General features: G+C 31.4%; 1 protein-coding gene across 1 annotated transcript in view; it reads right to left on the reverse strand.

The window, feature by feature from the left end:
* The window catches only part of ERBB4 (erb-b2 receptor tyrosine kinase 4), a 988299-nt gene that overhangs the window by 440428 nt on the left and 529435 nt on the right, over window positions 1-18436 (reverse strand). The window contains exon 3 of the mRNA XM_006908488.3: window positions 14573-14759. Coding sequence (XP_006908550.1) covers window positions 14573-14759 — 187 coding nt within the window. The remainder of the gene's footprint in view (window positions 1-14572; window positions 14760-18436) is intronic.

The following is an 18436-nucleotide window of genomic DNA, read 5'->3' on the forward strand; positions in this document are numbered from 1 at the left end:
TAGAAGAAATAAGTACTACACTTTTTAGAATGTAAAGTTATAATTCCACCACCAAAGCAATGGAAGAGACATTTGTTTTTACTTTTGGCATTTGAAATAATAAGAATGGTTCATCTCCTGCACTGGTTAAGTAAATAATGAGATTTTCAAATAAACAGAGACAATTATCAGGCTCCACATCAACAAAATGCCTTCAAGCAAAAAAGCATGACAACCACATAAGCTTTAGATTCTGGGAAACACCAACTACAAAACAGTTACACACAAAGTTCAAAGTTCAAAACAATCGGTTTCTACTCATGACTCTAGCTAGCTCTGTGACCTCCGAAAAATCATTTTCCTCTCTGGATCTCATTTTATTGGTTCGTTGCTCGATTTTACTTATTTTTAAATTAAGGGAGTTTGTCCCTTCTGTCTTTATAATATTATACTTACAAGGAGTGTAAATACTACTTAATAAACATAATTTGGCAAAAAAATACAAGAGTATTTTATTATGCAATCTGTATTATTTACACAGAAAATATATATTATCTAATAGTATTTACTATTTTTAGTATTTACTATGTAATATTTTCCACTAAAATAGTTCAATCTTCTTTTATAATGCATACAAAATTAGATCAATGATACCTCTTTATCATATAATTCTAAGGCACTCAGAGAATAAGGGGAAATTTAAGTATTTTCTCTCCTTCTGAAATTCAGGAACAGATCTGCTCAAAAACAACACCATTTAACATGGGTCACACACCTAGAATATCATACAGTCCCAAGAGCAGCAAGAACCATTCACTAAGGACCGAGGTATGGCACTGTTGATTTGCTAAATTTCACTGAAGCCTTTGTACGAGTTCAAAAGTGTTGTCAAATTTCATGCTCTGAATTTCACCTGGATGTAGAATTTTAATTTTTAAAATTTCCCTGAGAATAATAACTGTAACCTTTTATCAAGAGTGGGTTTGTTCTCTGCGGAGCCAACCCCTCTGCCAGCCACTCCAGGGAACTATCATTGTCATGTGGAGAAGCCAGCAATGTGAAAACTAGAGGTCTGTACTTGTTTGTTCAGTGTTATCAAATGCCAGCCTGGGGGCTACTTCCCATAAGAGAGCTCCGAATTCCAAACCACAGAGCAGCACAAATTCTTCTGAAAAAATCTTTTGTGTGCAAACAGAGGTTTAGCAGTATGCTTTCTTCCTGGGAGGAAAAAGAGCATGCCTCTTACCATCAAGCCTTCATGATATATCCATCCTTTGTAATCTCAGTATTATAAAGTTATATTAAGCTTCTCATGATTATAGAGTTATTAATGTAAGAGTTAAAAATGAAGGACTCGTGATAAGAAAATTATGTTAGTATGGCACCAAACATATATTTGTCTTGCAAACAAGGAATTATTTGAAACACTTTGATAATTTCACATTTTGAGTCAAGTTTTAAAATAGAAATGTTTTATACAGCACCATTGAAAAGACATTTAGCAGAATGCTGCCTCTTAATCTACAGTCCCCAAACAATGCCCTGCGTGAAAGTTTAGGGTGACCAGAAGCTTGGTTTTAACCTTTAATCACTTAAGTAAGAGTAAATGGAGAAAACGCTTTTAATTGTCCTCTTTAGTGGGAGAAAAGTGTAAATCTCCTAATAGTTTTAAATAAGTAAATATACAAACTAATAAGGAAACAAAAAGAAAATTTAGGTGCATGTAATAGATATTCACTTCAGTGCTATCTTAATTTATTCTGCCCTCAGTTAAAACAGTTTGTGATCTTGAATTCTAGGTATGCAATTTGACAAATCTTAACTGTTGAGGATCGCAGCTATCTCTGTACATACAGAAATTGAATGTTGACCTTCGGAATGAGTGTGTGAGGATGGAGAGAGGGAATGGGGAGGAGGAGGGAGAAAAAAGGGGGGGAGAGAGAGAGAGAGAAAATATGATTGCATAGTTCATTTGTAATTTACTCTTTTACTCTTCTCTTGGCAGAATGTTTCAAAAAAAGCCATGTGTTTTAAAACATAAAAAAGAAAAAGAAAACCAAAAGGGTTCTTGCAAGACAGACCCTAGAGCAGTTTGACAACATCAAATAAAACCCCTCCAGCATGTTCTCCCCATGTGATGCCTTTGTACATTCATTTCAGCCTGTGGGCACATTTCCCCTGACACTCAAAAGGTTTCAGTGCCATGTTGACAGATATAAACACATATGGATTACTCATTTCCTATTCTGTCTCCTGAGTTCCATACTGCTTTCTATAAAATTAATTTTATATGAAAATAAGTTCTTGGAAGCCACATTATTTTACATGTGACTAGAAAAGTAGAATTATAACTAGTTAATTACGTTGTTCCTCAGATATTAGTCAATGACATACAATTTACATGGTTGTGAATCGTAGAAACTTCATACATACATTAATATATACACACATCTGTATGTGTGTGTACATATACATATATATGTATATTATATTTCCATAAAGAGATAAAATATATGTACATATATATTTCTGTAATGTGTAACTATATACATAAATGTATGTTATATTTCTGTGGAGAAATATAAATACACACACAGTCTCTTTTTCAATTATTTATCTATTAGCCTGTTTTTCTGTCTTTCTTTGGTCTTCTACTTTATCTTCTGCTTAATTCTAGGTATGTGTCTGTATTTATTTTTTTAAAACTTTGAAATATATATGACCTATTCACCTGTATGGATTTATTACTACAATTATTTTACAGAAAGCTGATTCTGTAATCTAACATAAAATGTAATTTTTATGTACAACTATTCTCTTAAGTCACAGAATTTTTTAAAAAAAAATTGAAGCAAAGGTATAGAAATAGTTGTTAAAGATGCTTTTATGCCATGAAAACAAAAAGCCATGCTCATTTTTTGTTTATATTAGAAAAACTTTGGTCTTGTATATAGAAATATATAAAAAAAAAACCTTTTGGAATTTTTACAGTGGAAGCTTCATGTGGTTGCTGAGTCTGGAAACCAAACCGACTCTGCAGGTATCTCACCTCTCCACTGTTTTGACAGCACATGGTTCACTTCGTTTTCACACACTGACACAGAGACCCAACCATGCTATAGCAATTGAGCTACCAAAACACTACCAGCACTAGCCTGCCCTTTCTTTAGAAGTTCAAGTTCTCAAGCAAACAATAAGTAGGTGCTTTCATGATTTCTAAAAGTCCCAGAAAATATCTTTTAAAATATATTTAGCTAAAATAAGTCATAAAAAAGGCCTTACTGCAAATTCAGCAAGTCGGAAGGGATTGAAAATATACATTGTATTGTTTCTGCTTATTTAGAACTAAGTATGAAATATCTAGGCATTCAAATACCATTCTTTCTCGTGTAATGGGGATTTAAAAGGAAGCAATGATTAATGAGCTTCAGGAACACTATAAAAGTAATCTCTGGGGAAACGGATTCTTAGCTGAATTGGTAGATCTACCCAGTGGGGACATTTGAATACTTTGAGAAAGACTAAGAAATTAAGAAGTGAAAAACTACGAATAGGATTTGCTTGGCACCACTGAGAAAACTTGGCTTAAACTCAGAATTTAAAACCGACTAAATTGGTTGTTGCTTAGCTTATGTTCTTTTCTGTTTTCTCTCAAAAAGTCATCCAAAGGTGTTTTCTTTTCCTCTGAAGTTTCACAGCTTTAGCAGAGAAGTCAAACAATTTATTAAAAGAATAATGGATCTACATTTAATGACACATAGCTAAATGTAAATATATCTAAATACTATTATTACAGCACGTTGTCATCTCCGTGTTAGGAAATAAATCAACAATTAAACTTTATTAGAGGTCCCTATCCAAATGGAGCTGCACTTTTATTAAATGTTTGAACTTCAGTTTCCAGGTGTTCAGAAAAGAAAAATTGAGTATCATTCTCTGCGGATGTGGACAGGTTAATGGCATGCCCTCACTTGTTCTAAGGAAGTTAAGCACTAAGAAAATGTGACTTACACTTTGCCTAAGAACTTTTCCATAAAGACAGGCAGCAGGTAGGTACTATCAAGTGAAAAGAGAAAGAAGAGAAGAGAAGTAACAAGGATTAACTAAGAAAGTTATACTCTGAAATGCTATTTACTCCATCAAGAACTATACAGAGAAACAGGAAAGGAAATAACATCTATTTTGTGCTAATCATTATGCTAGGCAGTTGGCATGCATTTTTATTGTTGCTGAATTCTCATTTTCAGATGAGGAAACTGAGGCACAACACAAATTATTTTGATAGTTCCTTTGTAAGTTGCAGTGCTAGGATGAAATTTCAAATTTATCAGGTTTCAAAACGCGGATTTTTTTCTACTATTTCATGCTGCTGGGACTAGAAGAGAACATGTTGAAAATATTGTTTTCATAATCCAGAAACATGTCTTTTCATATAGAATACATAGACTAGATTTGAATTGTTATCATAAATCAACATTCTCAGGCAAAAGTTATATATCTCGATAAGAATCTTTCAGTCTTTTTATTTCTGAGCTCTATTTTTATCTCTTTGCCCTATTCCTGACTTTATGCCCAAATCATAGAGTATGTCTTTGATACAACAAAAGCTGCTTAATTCTCTGTGATTGTTTTACGTTTTTTTATGGTTGAAGTGCTAATCAGAGAACTATAAATGGCAACAATCAGAGTTGGCTCTTACTTATACAAACATTATAGACATGTATGGTTTTTCAACTATGTTTGTCCTTTGAATCTCACTGATTTTATTGCATTTTTGAAGGACTTTTTCTTCTTATAAACTAGTTTGCTTAAACAGTCATTTGCAATTATAATTAGAAATGCATTTCAGAGAGAAACCATTTTAGGGCCCATTCCTTTATGTTTATCTATTCATGCGAAATTTAGAAACTATCATTTCTGAAGCTTTAATTTCTATTAATTTGAGGATTATATATTACTATTTATTTCTTCTTTAAAAATCCAAGATTTTTGTGATTCAAAAGGAAAATGTTTCAAAGTCTTCTCCGGTATTGAATATCTCTTACTAAGTCATATTTTAATGGATTAAAATGTAAATGAACTGAAAAGTTTCACTAAATCTCTCCCTGATTTAAATATAAATCAGACATCAAAACTGTCATGAAATGTTTCAAGAAATACTATTCAGTTTTAAATATTTTTCAATATTTTATATTTAATAATAAACCAAATGTAACATAAGAAATTACTTCCCATTGTAAAACATATTAAATATATAAAATAACTGGATAGCTACTTAAATTATGCAGATGATATTCAATAAAATCACAAAGGAGTTGGTAACCTATATTTTGATCTTTGATGTATTTATTTTATACAAGTGACAGTTAGATTTTTCTTAATTTTTAAGAGGCACTTGAGCCAAGAAACTAATTCTTGATTCACCCCTTTCCCTGAGCACCACAGTCCAACATTTGAAGCATGATACACTTTTAATTGCAAAAATATATCATCATGACATGTAATTTCTAACTGTATAAAATGACAATGTAACGCATAGGTTTGAAATTTAGCCACACATTCACTATGTGAAAAGTGGTAGCAGTGACATGGATTGCTTCCATAGTTCATTTCATTTTTCTACCTATGTTATATAAAGGATATATCTATAGGTATGCTAAGTACTACTTCATTATTTTTTCCATCATTTCCTTACAAAACATACTAAACAGTATTCTCTGAATGACATTATAAAGCTCATGTCAAATTTAATAGTATTTTGTAGACAACTGACACATTTGGATTACAACTGGGTCATGCATAAACTCTAGAATTTTGCTCAATTTTCTTCCAAATAGTGAATGAGAATGCATACCTAAGCACATATAGATTGGCATACATTTTTAAAAAATCTTTTAAATTGGTACCTAGTACTGTCTCTCTAGTACCTTAAATAAAATCATATTTTTGGAATAACATAGTAGAAAGAGCACTAGACTAAGACGAAGAGAAAAAACTTATCTTGACAGACACACAACTTCTAGAACTAAATCAAAACAAAATAAAATGCACCCCAAAGAGTTATTTATCTGTTCTTTTGCATTCTAGTGTTCATAAAGGAAAGACCACGAAGCCAATGCCCAATTAGGGCATTTCACTTAATTTTGTTATTATATTATTTTAGTTCCTAATACCTGTAGGGATAAACCTAAATAGCTTGATAAAATGCTTTTCAATATCATAATAAGAAATATTAAATCCACTTATGCAATCTGCATCTCTTTTAGAATCACTTAACTTCTTAAGTATCTACACTAAACCTCATTAAAAATTAAAAAGGAAAAACTTTATAGAAGAGATGACACCTGGACTATATGAGTAATTTCGTAGATTCTCAACTCATTCACACATAGCAGAAGATGATAAAATTTCAGTGTTATGTGACCTCCTTCTTTCTCAGAATCTGTATAGTATGTTCATAAAATGAAAATCTGAAATTATACCACCTGGCTTCAAATACGAATTTCATAAATTATTGTGTGCTCTGGGGCATGTTACTTAGTATTTTAAAATTACAGTTTCTTTATCTTCAAAATAGAAATAACCACAGAAACCTATTAAGTGGGGTTATTATAAGGGTAAAAAGAGATAATGTTTGTAAACCAATGACCTCTACAAAGCAAGTGCTTATAAATTATCAGTATTATTAATAATAATAGTACATATAATACAGGCTTTATTATGCCATATAGATATTTTGATTTCTATATTTATTATGCTAAAAATGGCAGATAAAGTTACTAAAAACAAAAGCACAAAGACTAAGAGAATTCTGGTAATAGAAATAATTTTAAAACTAGCAAAATTTATAATAGGATTTTGGATAGGACATCACCAGATGTATAATTCTACATAATATAGAACCATACTTCTAAATATTAAGGCAGAAGTTTAGAGAATTGGTGGAATCATTAAAATTAATTATATTCTTTATTTTGTTAATAGATGCCAGACTACACTCATTAAATATATCATTAAAAACATCTAATTAAAGTTTAAAATCCTTTTATTTCATAGTAGATTGAAAATTAAAAAAATATATTCTTTTTGATATTAGCCTTTTCAACGGTACTGATACTATAAAATCAAACCCCTAATTTGCATCACAGAGAAAATAAAATTGAATAAATTGATCTTAGAAGGAAGAAAAAGTTTATGGATCACCATCTTTCTTCACCTTTCCCTATAAATACTGCTCGAAGTTGTTATGGTTATTATGATTCAATAACCAAAACAATTTGACTTAGCCTCCAATATGATTATAACTAGAAGATATAAACTCTATTGCACAGAATGAGTCAAAGTATTAAGGATGAAGGAAGGTAAAATACTATGAGAGAGTAACAGAGAAAACATTGTATTGAATTTCCAGGTAGAATGGAATAGACTGCTAAAGAAGATACAAGTGACAAGATCTTTTCTCTTGCTGTTTTCTTGATGACATGAATTACTAAGAGGGCAAAATTTAAAGGACATTACTAGAATAAGTAATTTTTTTTTACCTTTGAACTATATTTTCAGCTTTTTAGTAGACTCAATAAATCAACTAATCTCAGAGAAAAAAAACAATAATTCAAATTTCCTGGTTGGTAACATTTATTACATCAAGAGGTGTTGAGCCATGCAAATTCTCATTTATCTAATCCATGATAGATATAGATAAATGGAAAATTCCATTCGTCATTTATGAGATATTAGCCTCTTCTATTGCAATTTTTTTTTACACTTCCACAATAAACAGTTTCGCCATTACAATAGTAGTTATTTTGCCATAATTCTAAGAAAATAAAAGGCTGTTGTACCCCTATTCTCTTTACATATTACTAAATTTTATCAATTCTAAAATGCATATATTTTTATATTTAATATTTCTAAAATATCGATCCCTCATACAATCTTTTACATTTATGTTAGGCTTTCATTTCTTTTTTTAGTGCAGCCTAGAATAACCACCAACAAATATTTCTTACAATTGATGTTGACTTAGATTTAATAAAATTCGGTTGATATCTGAGAAAACATTTTATAGAATCATTTATTTTATGCTTTATTGGTTATTAAATAAACTTTATAGTATAAAAAGAAACTTTCAATGTGGACTGGGAAACCCTAAAGATGCAGGCATTGACTATGCCAAAAATAATTCTCAACTAATTTTTCAATATTATTTCTCTGTTATAAAAATAATTATAATGTCCTAGTTCTCACCCCTTTCGATGAAGCCATTAAGAAATAGACTTTGGGAACTACTTTTAACTAGATATTTATACTGTGGAAAATGAAGGTAAGAGTAAAAATCTCATTTTTAAAAAGTCACATTTCTGACAAACAGAAAACCCGTCATAAAACTAGCATCTTAAAGCTCATTAAGAAGCAATACATGCCATTCGAAACAAAACAAACTCAAAATGCAAAATGTGGTTAGATCTTAAATCATATATGACACATTTTATATTTTACAATTTAATTATGTAAGTCTAACATGCTTTTAATGATCATAAAAATAGACTGTTTCTATTATTTTTACCAAAAGCATAGTTCTTCTAAAATAATAATAATACTTATTGCAGGAACTACATGTAATGCTATACATATAATTTATAATTCCACTTTAACAAACATATTACAAACTGAGGATTCTTATTAGACTCATCTGAAGATGAGGAAACTGAGAGTTAAGTTGAATAACTTGTCTCAGAACAGGATTTGAACAAAAGGAGTCTGGATCCAGAGCCTGTGCTCTGATTTTCCATGCTGGTCTGCTTGTAAATATTCTTACCTACTGCACTGCGTTCAGTAAGATACGCTGTCCATTTAGTGCTGCACTATCTAACATGATAACCACTAATACAAGTGGCTATTTAAATGTAAGTGAATTAAAATTAGATAAAATTAAAACTTAATTTCCTTCATTGCACTAGCCAGATTTCAAGTTCTCAGTAGCTGCATTTGGCCTGGCTACTCAATTGTGCAGTACAAACTGAGTGTTTCCATCATTGCAGAAAGTTCTATTGGACAGTGGTGCTTTAAAAGGTAAAACAGATTAAAATGGAGGCATTTGACTATAAAATCATAATAATGAAGAATACACTTTAACAATGCTTTCACATTGCAGCTGGTGGGTAAATATTTGTCAGAAATATAATATTTACTGAGAGAAGACAGGTATGTAGAGATAATTTGGACTAGCTCGTATCTCAGCACAATGTCTTGAATATACAAGTGGAACAAAACAAAGCTAACAAATATTTGAACTGACATCACTTTACAAAAGAACTCTGAACTTTTACCAGTAAAACTAAGACTATTAATAAGTATTTGTGAGTTATAGCTAAGAGTTTAGTACCTTTGATTTTTGAAAAGCCATTTTGGAATGGCAGTGGTTATAAAATTAGTTAATAGAATTTTCCTTAAAAAATCCCATAATGCTAGACTTCCATCAATTTCTTACTAAGAATGCTAATTATACGGATTAAAAAAATGTAGTTCAGAAAGTGGGACCTCTTCAGGATCCCCAAATAGGACGTAAATCAAGGGGGCTGCTTGTTATGGCCTGACCAGATTATTTTAACACTCCTGACTGAAAATATGTTAACTAGAGAAGGAATAGTTCTATTCCCTGGAAATTCCACCATTCCATGTCTTATTTCTCCAGTAACAGTCTCCTCTCTGGTCATTGGTACAATAGAAGGAAAAATTACCATTTTACCTTCATTCAGTTTCATAAATTCATTCATCAGTTCTCTAAAATTGAGAACACATCCTAGAATTTGTTAAAATGGCTACTCTATCTGATCCTGTATTTATAACATTTCCTTTCAAATATATGTTTCTGTTTTACCTACACATAAACACATTTTTATGGTTTTTATTATTTTAGTTAATATACATTGTCTGGTATGATAAACAATCTTCTTTAAAAACATTGATCAGACTATTATTTTTAGAAATTGTGAACCTGATCTTAAAGTTGATGCCTTTGTAAGAATGTTCCACTCTTCACTAATTTCATCTGAGTCACAGGATTTTCACCAGAGGTTAGTTTTGATCAAATCATTTTCAAGTAATTTATTTGCAACCTAAGAGTTCTTGGAATCATTTTTTTTTTCTACACATATCACAATATGTTGAGTAGCTCTTCTAATGTAAATAGTAGTAGTATCTTTGTCAAACATTATATTTAACATAAATCACTGAACTAAGCTGGTTGAACCCACTCAAACATTACTGAGACCTTTCACAGAGCAGTTGAGGAATGCTTAGCAACTCTTATGTCAGAAAATGAACTCAGAATGAATATGTTTCTTGTTTAGGTCAAGACAAATGTCAGGGCCAATGAAGGATGAAACATGATGATAGAGATTTGAAATGAAGGGCTGGGGCAACAGGTGCTTGGCTTGAGACACTGAAAGACAGGAGAGCGGTGCTCTGAAGTACCAAAGACAGCAATCATACAGAGAATAGACAAAGAAAAGCCTCAGGCTTTTCATTGCCAGAGAAATAGATCTTATACATGAAGTAGTTTCAAAGTAGTATTAGAAGAGACACTCAAATTTGGAGCATCTTTTTGTCTAAACAAGTCACTTTTCAAAGCTGCAATGAAGCAACAGGCACCTATCTGAATATACAGAAATATGTACAATTGTTTTGTCTGTGTGTTGACACAAAGGAAAGCTAAAGACAAAAAATAAAAGGAAAGCTAAAGTACAGAGAAAGAAAACTAAAGTACCTTAGGCATCCTCTATGTGAAAAGTGCTATAGTTGACAAATTCCCTATCTTATTTTTTAATGACAATAAAAACACTTGGGATGGAATTTTCTCCTCAATTTTAAAGAACAAAAGGTTGATACTTAGACTGTAAGTGGTAATCTGGCATTTGAATACAGAATTTTCTGATTCCACATGCATACTTTTGAAATACATCGAGTCAATTACAAATGGGCTGTCCATTCAATATTAAGTTACTTATTTGACCATTACTGGATAATGTTGAGGGGGGTTGGAAAAATTAACGTTAAAAGGTACTGTATTTACTTGGATGTATTTTAATTAATATATTGCCTATGCATATTTGAAAGGAGACATTCAGATTATGTTCAGATGTTACATTGTTCAAATGTTACATCATTTAGATGTATCTCCCTGGACCAAGCATTTTATTTTATTTTTTTTAGTCTACCAGAATTCAGTAAACTTAACATATTTTTTATATTATTATTGAGGAAGTATGTAAGTAAAATCTGTAGTAATGTCTGCAGTCCAAGGAATAGCTTTTGGTGAACATAGGGCTAATTAATAAGAATGTGTAGGGTAGAGTTAATATATATGTGTGTAAGTGGCATCAAACCATTAACCCTTATGTATGACAGTCCTTATGTCAATCAAACATATCTTTTACACAGAGATACACTTTTCAGGAGGCAAATGTACTGTTATAAAGGCAAACTATTCTCAGGTGAACACAGTCAAAAAGATTTAAGGAGAAAACAAATTCTTTCTTATAACATAATTCATGTCCCCACAACTAGAACTTTTTTATCTCATTAAGTGCACTTAAAAATAAAATTTTACTTAAAAAGTAAATTCACCATAAATGACTATTGTCTTTTTAATGGTTTATCATTCTGCAAAGTTTGTATTAGGCAAAATGATGATACAGAAGAAAGTTTTTTTCCAGCATCTTCCTCATCTCTAGGTGCTTTTATATCCACATATTTTCATCCAGGCTCCCAGTTTTGTTCTTAACATTCTCACACTGAGAGTGCATTTCCTGTCATTCAATCAAAACTTATATTTGTTCTCTGTCCCATTCCTTCCCTTCTCTCCAGAGGATGGTAAGTCAATGAGATTATTTGGGTGAAGTAAATGTGAAGAAGTTAACTATATATTGGGCTACTATTTTTGGTAACATATCTGTTATTAATTAGAACAGTGTTTCTCAAACATTAGTAGTCATCAGAATCATTGGATGGATCCTTAAAACACATGTTGATGGTTTCCAACCCCAATTTCTCATCCATTACGTCTTAAGTGAGGCCCAATAATTTGCAGTTCTAACAAGTACTCAAGTGTTGCTGATCATGCTGGTTCTTTAAGAACTAAATTAAAAATTTAATTCACTAAGGCAATAATCAGTGAGATATTTGACTATTCAGCAGGTTTTCTACTTTTCCTCATATTACACAAAGTAAATCTAAAATTAGGGCAAGCTCTATAATCCTATATCAACATACATTATTATTTTTTAAAATCTTATCAGCTTGCTTTGTATAGCACACAAGCAAATAACATAAAACAAATATCTTTCCTAAACACACACACACAAAATCTTATCTGAAGTGAATTGCAATGTTTGCCCATTACCTTAAACAGGTTACCTAGAACACTTAGCTCTTTAAGATATTACTATAGAGCAAATTGTATCCCCAATTCCTCTTTATATGAACAGTTAGGTGTCTCTTGCCCTTCCTCATATATTCATACACAGAAACATAATAATGCTTACTGTGTAACTTCTGATTTTGAAAATTGAGCCTATTACCTAAAGTAAAATTGATGATTCTAAACTGTCTCAGAATAATGTTGGCTTGTAATTGTCAACCAACTAATAAATATATTAAAATATCTGGAAAATTTCCAAATTGTTTAAATTTTCCACTGTTAATTTTATCATACTTTTCTTTAGCTCATATTAAAGAAGGAAATTAATAATAACTCTTAAACATATACATATTTTTTTCTAAACAATTGACTCATTCTTTTAGCCATTTATTAATTACCCATTTCTATTACTGCACAAGAAAATATTATAAGGCTTTCTGGAAGAATAGGGAATACTTTTTTTAAATAATAGTGTCATATTTTGGTATGACACAAATTAAACAACTTTCACAATCATAATAAATAGCATAAGCTCAGTCAGTAGACAAAGTATGTTTAAATATGGCATAATTTTTATTAAATAACTTAATATTTTAGTAGTACGATGTTAAATGTGGAAATAAAAACTCTTTAAAGACTAATTTTTCATTTTGCAAGATTCTTCAAATAGCACATATTATGAAATAATAATATAATTCAAGTACAAAATTTTTGAAAAGGAATTTATTAATTTCTTCTTTGATATGAGAGAAAAATCATGAAGAAATGTAATGCTTCCTATGCAAGTTTTAATTGGAGCATATTATTTTTAGAGTCTTAATTTCAATCATCCAATTTTTCTTTATCTGTGTCATTTCCAAGTTCTTCCTCTTATCATTATTTCCATGGAAGCAGCAATTTAGTCAAAAACACTGCTCTTTAGTAAGATTACTATCTTTGAAAGAAAAAAGTAAAAATGTCGATCAAGGAATCTATAAATTCTGAACAATTTGTATTTACCATTATATTATCAATTCAATAGCAATCATGCTCGAAATAAATAACATAATCAGTATTCTTTTCTTCATCCAAAATATCACAGTTTTGGCTCACATGTCTGGCTAACTATGAAGCTATCTCTAACTTAAAATTATAATTTTGCATCCACTGTAAATGAAAGGAACAAATAATTTTAATATCCTGATAATAATCATCTTATTTGTTACTTAATATTTTACAGTGATACCTCTAAAATCTTTCATTTTGCAATATTAAAAAACATTTCAAGTGAGTGGACTCAAAACACACTTAAAAGCACTACATATATTGATGCAAAATATATAGATTATATTAATTTAGGTTAAATTAATAATTTAAATTCCTTTATCCCACTGCAGGATGATAATTAATTACTAATAAGCACATTTTGATTATAGGCACACATGGCAAAATTCATGATTAAAAAGGTCATAAAAAAACCTCTTCTACTACAGACTATGTGAACTATGAACTACAGAACTGATAAGATATCAATGGGATTGCAAGAACCAGTTTGCAGAACAAACTCCTATAAAGTGTTTTTTTTTTGTAGCAAGATGAAAATTTTGGGTTGTTAGCAATGACCTATCTCCAATCTTAGGGTGGAAAAAAAATGACTGATGATATTAAAGCATTCTGAGAAAGAACTACAAATGGTCTTCAGTGAGTTAGTCAATAAGAGAAATCAAAACTGAATTAATAAATTAGATGTTTTCTAAAACCAAGGGATTGTGCAAAACACTTGATATAACCGCTTGTGTATTTACTGATTTTTAATAAGAGCGAAAGTTGTTTTATGCAGAGATTTGATGATATGGTTCACCGTTCACCTGAGACCACCAAACACAGCATTCTTAAACCTGTTTCATATCTCAGTTTTCAGTCACTGAGCATTTCCTAAACAGTACTTCTGTTCAGTTGAGATACAGTATTATGGTAACCCTTAGACTGCACTTAAAATACCTGTAAATAGAGCAAGGGAATCATAGAGAATAAATTCTCATAAAATGAATAAATAGATGTTTAAATGCATTATAGTGTTCCTCCATATATCACATACTACAGTAACCAAACACACACACACACACATGCACACGTGTCTATTATGTTATACCGATAATGAAACTATATTGCTATTTCATATATTTTTCTTACCTGTCAAGTTCTTCAATCCAAGTTCTTGAAGTCCGAAGTTGCCATCTTTTCTGTAGTTTAAAAATATTGCCAAGGCATATCGATCCTCATAAAGTTTTGTCCCACGAATAATGCGCAAATTCTCCAGGGGCAGGTAACGAAACTGATTAAGAGCCACTAAGACGTATCCTGTGACTTCTCGAATAGACTGAAAAGACACAAGTAATTGCTTGCGTTAAAATATTAAAGACTACTTGTCATTATATGTATGTAGTCATTTAGAGTAAAATTATTTACTTAATTATAATTTTCAGTTTTAATAATACATCCCTTCCACATCATATTGCAAATAATTGCCTTGATAATACAAGATCACAAAAAGAATTTCATTTGAAGTATGAGTTGTATTTATTTTTAAAGTCATGCATATATGTCTATAGTAAAATAATGAATTTTGTTTTATGACGCATTCTTCATACCTGAAATTTTAGTATAATTAAAGGCATAAAGATCTCATTTGTTGAGATACTAAAATAAGTAAGAACACATAACCACCAATCAAACTTTATATAAAAACACAAATTGTTAAGTTCATTACAGATAAGACAAAGCTGTATTAGTTTGCAAACTGTGGGGTTTCACAGTTTCCATAGATTTCAAACTGCTAAATTGGTGTTTAATGCTATAGTTATCAAAGAACAGTTGATTATAAGTTTCTGAGGGAACACATATATAAGCAATATGCAATAAAGACTAATTATAATTACCTCTAATTTGATTATGACGGTAATTTTTATTTTTACTATTATTTAAATGTAGTTGTCTATGAGTTAATTACTTGAAAGTCTGTGAGACATTTTAAAACAAAAAAACTCACAAAAAGTCTTTAGGTTTCATCTTAAGTTACAGTTTTTTATTAAAATGAACAAAATCATGACAGTTAATAACATGTATTACATTAAAAAATAAATATAATGCAAAAGTACTAAAATATTTTATATTATTTTAACATCAATTTCATGTTATTTTAGACCTCTTAATTTCAGATGTCCCAGTGCATCATTTTTGGTATTCTCATCTCTATCTACTCTTATTCCCTTGCTGATCTTGTCCAATTTCAAGACTGATGATCTCCAAACTTTTACCTCCAAACTGTTCCCTGAATTCCAGACTCATGTCCAACTCCCTACTCTGTATCTTCACTTGAATGCCTATTAGACTTCTCAGACACACCTATCCTAAATTGACCAGCTATCTTCCTTCCACCATCTTTCAGGTATCCCTTCTCATCATAGTTGAGGTTGATTCATCCTTCCTGTTAGGCCAAAGTCCTGAGGCTATTTTTGACTATCCTCTCGCATATCAAAAGAAAACCATCCTATTTGCCCTATATCTAAAATGATCAGGAATTCAACTACTTCTGTCAGCCACTGCTATCATCTCAGCCACCATCATCCCTCATAAAGATTACTGCAATAAATCTCCCTGTTTCTACTCTCCATCCCTTATAATGTAGTCTCAGTTAAGGCTACTCCTCTTCTTTAAAATGTAGATCAAATCATGACACTTAACATTCTTAAAACCCTGAAATATCTCCCAAGTCGCCCAGAGTAACAAAGTTTTCCCAATAATGCGTTCAAACCTCTAACTGTTCTGTCCAGTGCAATAAGCACTAGCTATAGGTAGCTATCAAGCGCTTGAACTGTAGCTAGTATAAATTAAGAGATGTATTATAAGTATAAAATACACTCGATTTTAAAGACTACATGTTGAAATAATAACATTTTAGATAAATTGAGTTGTACAAAATTGATTAATAAAGTTAATTTTACTGTTTCTTTTTATCTTTTTATTATGGCTACAAAAATTTAAATTACATTTTTATGACTATCATTATGTTTCTAATGGATAATGCTGCACTATGTGATCTAGTCAGTTTTTTAATTTTTGTTTATTTGTTTGCTTTTTCTCTTTTCTTTTTTAACTCTCCACCTTGCTCATTCTATTTCAGTTTTGCTCGTCTCTGTTGTTCTTCTAACATGCCAAGTGTGGTCTTATCTCAAGGTGCTCACTATACTCCTAAAGGTTTGTGTTTCTCTCCCTCTTGTTATCTTCTTGGCCAATATCCTCACTCTCTTCAAGGTTTTGCACACATCTCAACTTCTCAGTTGAGGCCAACCCTGACTGATCTATTTAATAGTATAACCCTCCCACCTTTCTCTTCTGTAATTCTTATTGTTTCTTCACTATTTCTTACCTTCTAGTATAATATATAGTTTATGTATATATTGCATTTAGTATTTACAGTCTATCTCCCCCTTTTCCAGCATATAAGCTCTATAAGGGCAAGTACTTTGATTTGTTCATTCATGTGTCCTCTTGACTGGAACAGTACAGGTACACAGTAAGAAGCCAATAAATATTTTTTGAGAACTATGGCTCCTCCTTGAACACACTTTCACCACTAAGCAAAGTCTGCAGGGCTAGTAATTGCCCATCTGGAGCCTGCACTTTTCTTTTCTTGACCATGCTCCAAAACCCTGTGATTCCAGAATTCCATTTTCAAATAGCCTCTAGTCCTCATTCAGGGCCTGTGATACCAGCATCTTTCTGCCAGACAAAAGACTGCAACCAATGTCCATGCACCTAGGAAGGATGAGAGGTCCAGGTGCTTGCTTGAAGGGAGAGTATATAGATCTTGGATGTGTGGGCTAAAGTGTCCATTCATTTGTGTTCAAGGTCTCTCACAACGTAGGACAGAGGAGGGGCTAAATGCTGGAGTTCCCCTCTCTCCGTGTCACAATAATCCTGAGAAGTCCAAAAATTCTAATATTTTACCTGGTCTTCCAGGTTGTTTAATAAAGGCATATCTGTCAATGTTGGAGGATAAAACATATTTAATAATATCTGTTTTATTATAATAAATGATAAGATATAAGATATGTAGACCTCCATTTATACTCATGCTCCAGGTTCCACAGTTCTTAAGGATGAAGAAGCTGCCCCTAAACTCCTAGAGAAGTAGAATCCTGATGGGGCAAAGGTGGAGATGAAGAGTCAGGGACATATGAAATTATTCATGTCTGGTTTCAGATTGGAAATTTTGAGTCACTAAGAGCATTTCTGAGACACTGAGCATTTGAAATTGAAGAGATGAGTGATAGGGGAATAGAAAAGAGTGGTTAAAAGTTAGTAGTGGCATGCATTGTTTGTACACAACAGTTAGTTTGAAACTGTACCTGCCTGGAACAGTCGAGCCTTAAAGCCCTACAAGCTCCCCTTGGAACAATGGTTGAACTGTTAACCCTTTGAGTTCTTAAAAGAGACATCATAAACACTTTCTAATGACATTTGGTTTAAAGAGTAAAATTCTATCATTCATTATAGAAATAATTTATCCTTTAACATATACAATAATTATCAAGTGCTCTAGATTAGCTCTAGATAGCATTAAGATATGTTGGGGATGGAGGATGTATTAGCAATCCTTTCTCTAAAATATGTCACATATCCATCATTCTTTCTAATGGGCTCACCATTATTAGTTCCAATTCAACTTAAAACATGATTATTATCAAAAGCTATACAAATCCAATGGCCTATACTAAGATAAAGGAATACAGCAATGAATTTATTGGAGAAAATACAGGTAAAGCACACTCAGGTAAAAGAAGTGGCTTATAAGCAAAAAAATCAATGCCAGTATCAATTCTGCAGTATTTGTTAGAGGGATGGACTCTTTCTAGCTATGATTTGATAAAGATGTTAAGCCAGTTGATATGGCTTCTGGACCACACATTGGCAGAGGCTAATAATAAGGGCTCTAGTATAAGAAGTATTATAGGTATGGGCTAAGAACAATGCTGAACACATAGAGAAAGATCA

This window comes from Pteropus alecto, unplaced genomic scaffold (genome assembly GCF_000325575.1).
Source record: "Pteropus alecto unplaced genomic scaffold, ASM32557v1 scaffold182, whole genome shotgun sequence".
Lineage (NCBI taxonomy): Eukaryota > Metazoa > Chordata > Mammalia > Chiroptera > Pteropodidae > Pteropus > Pteropus alecto.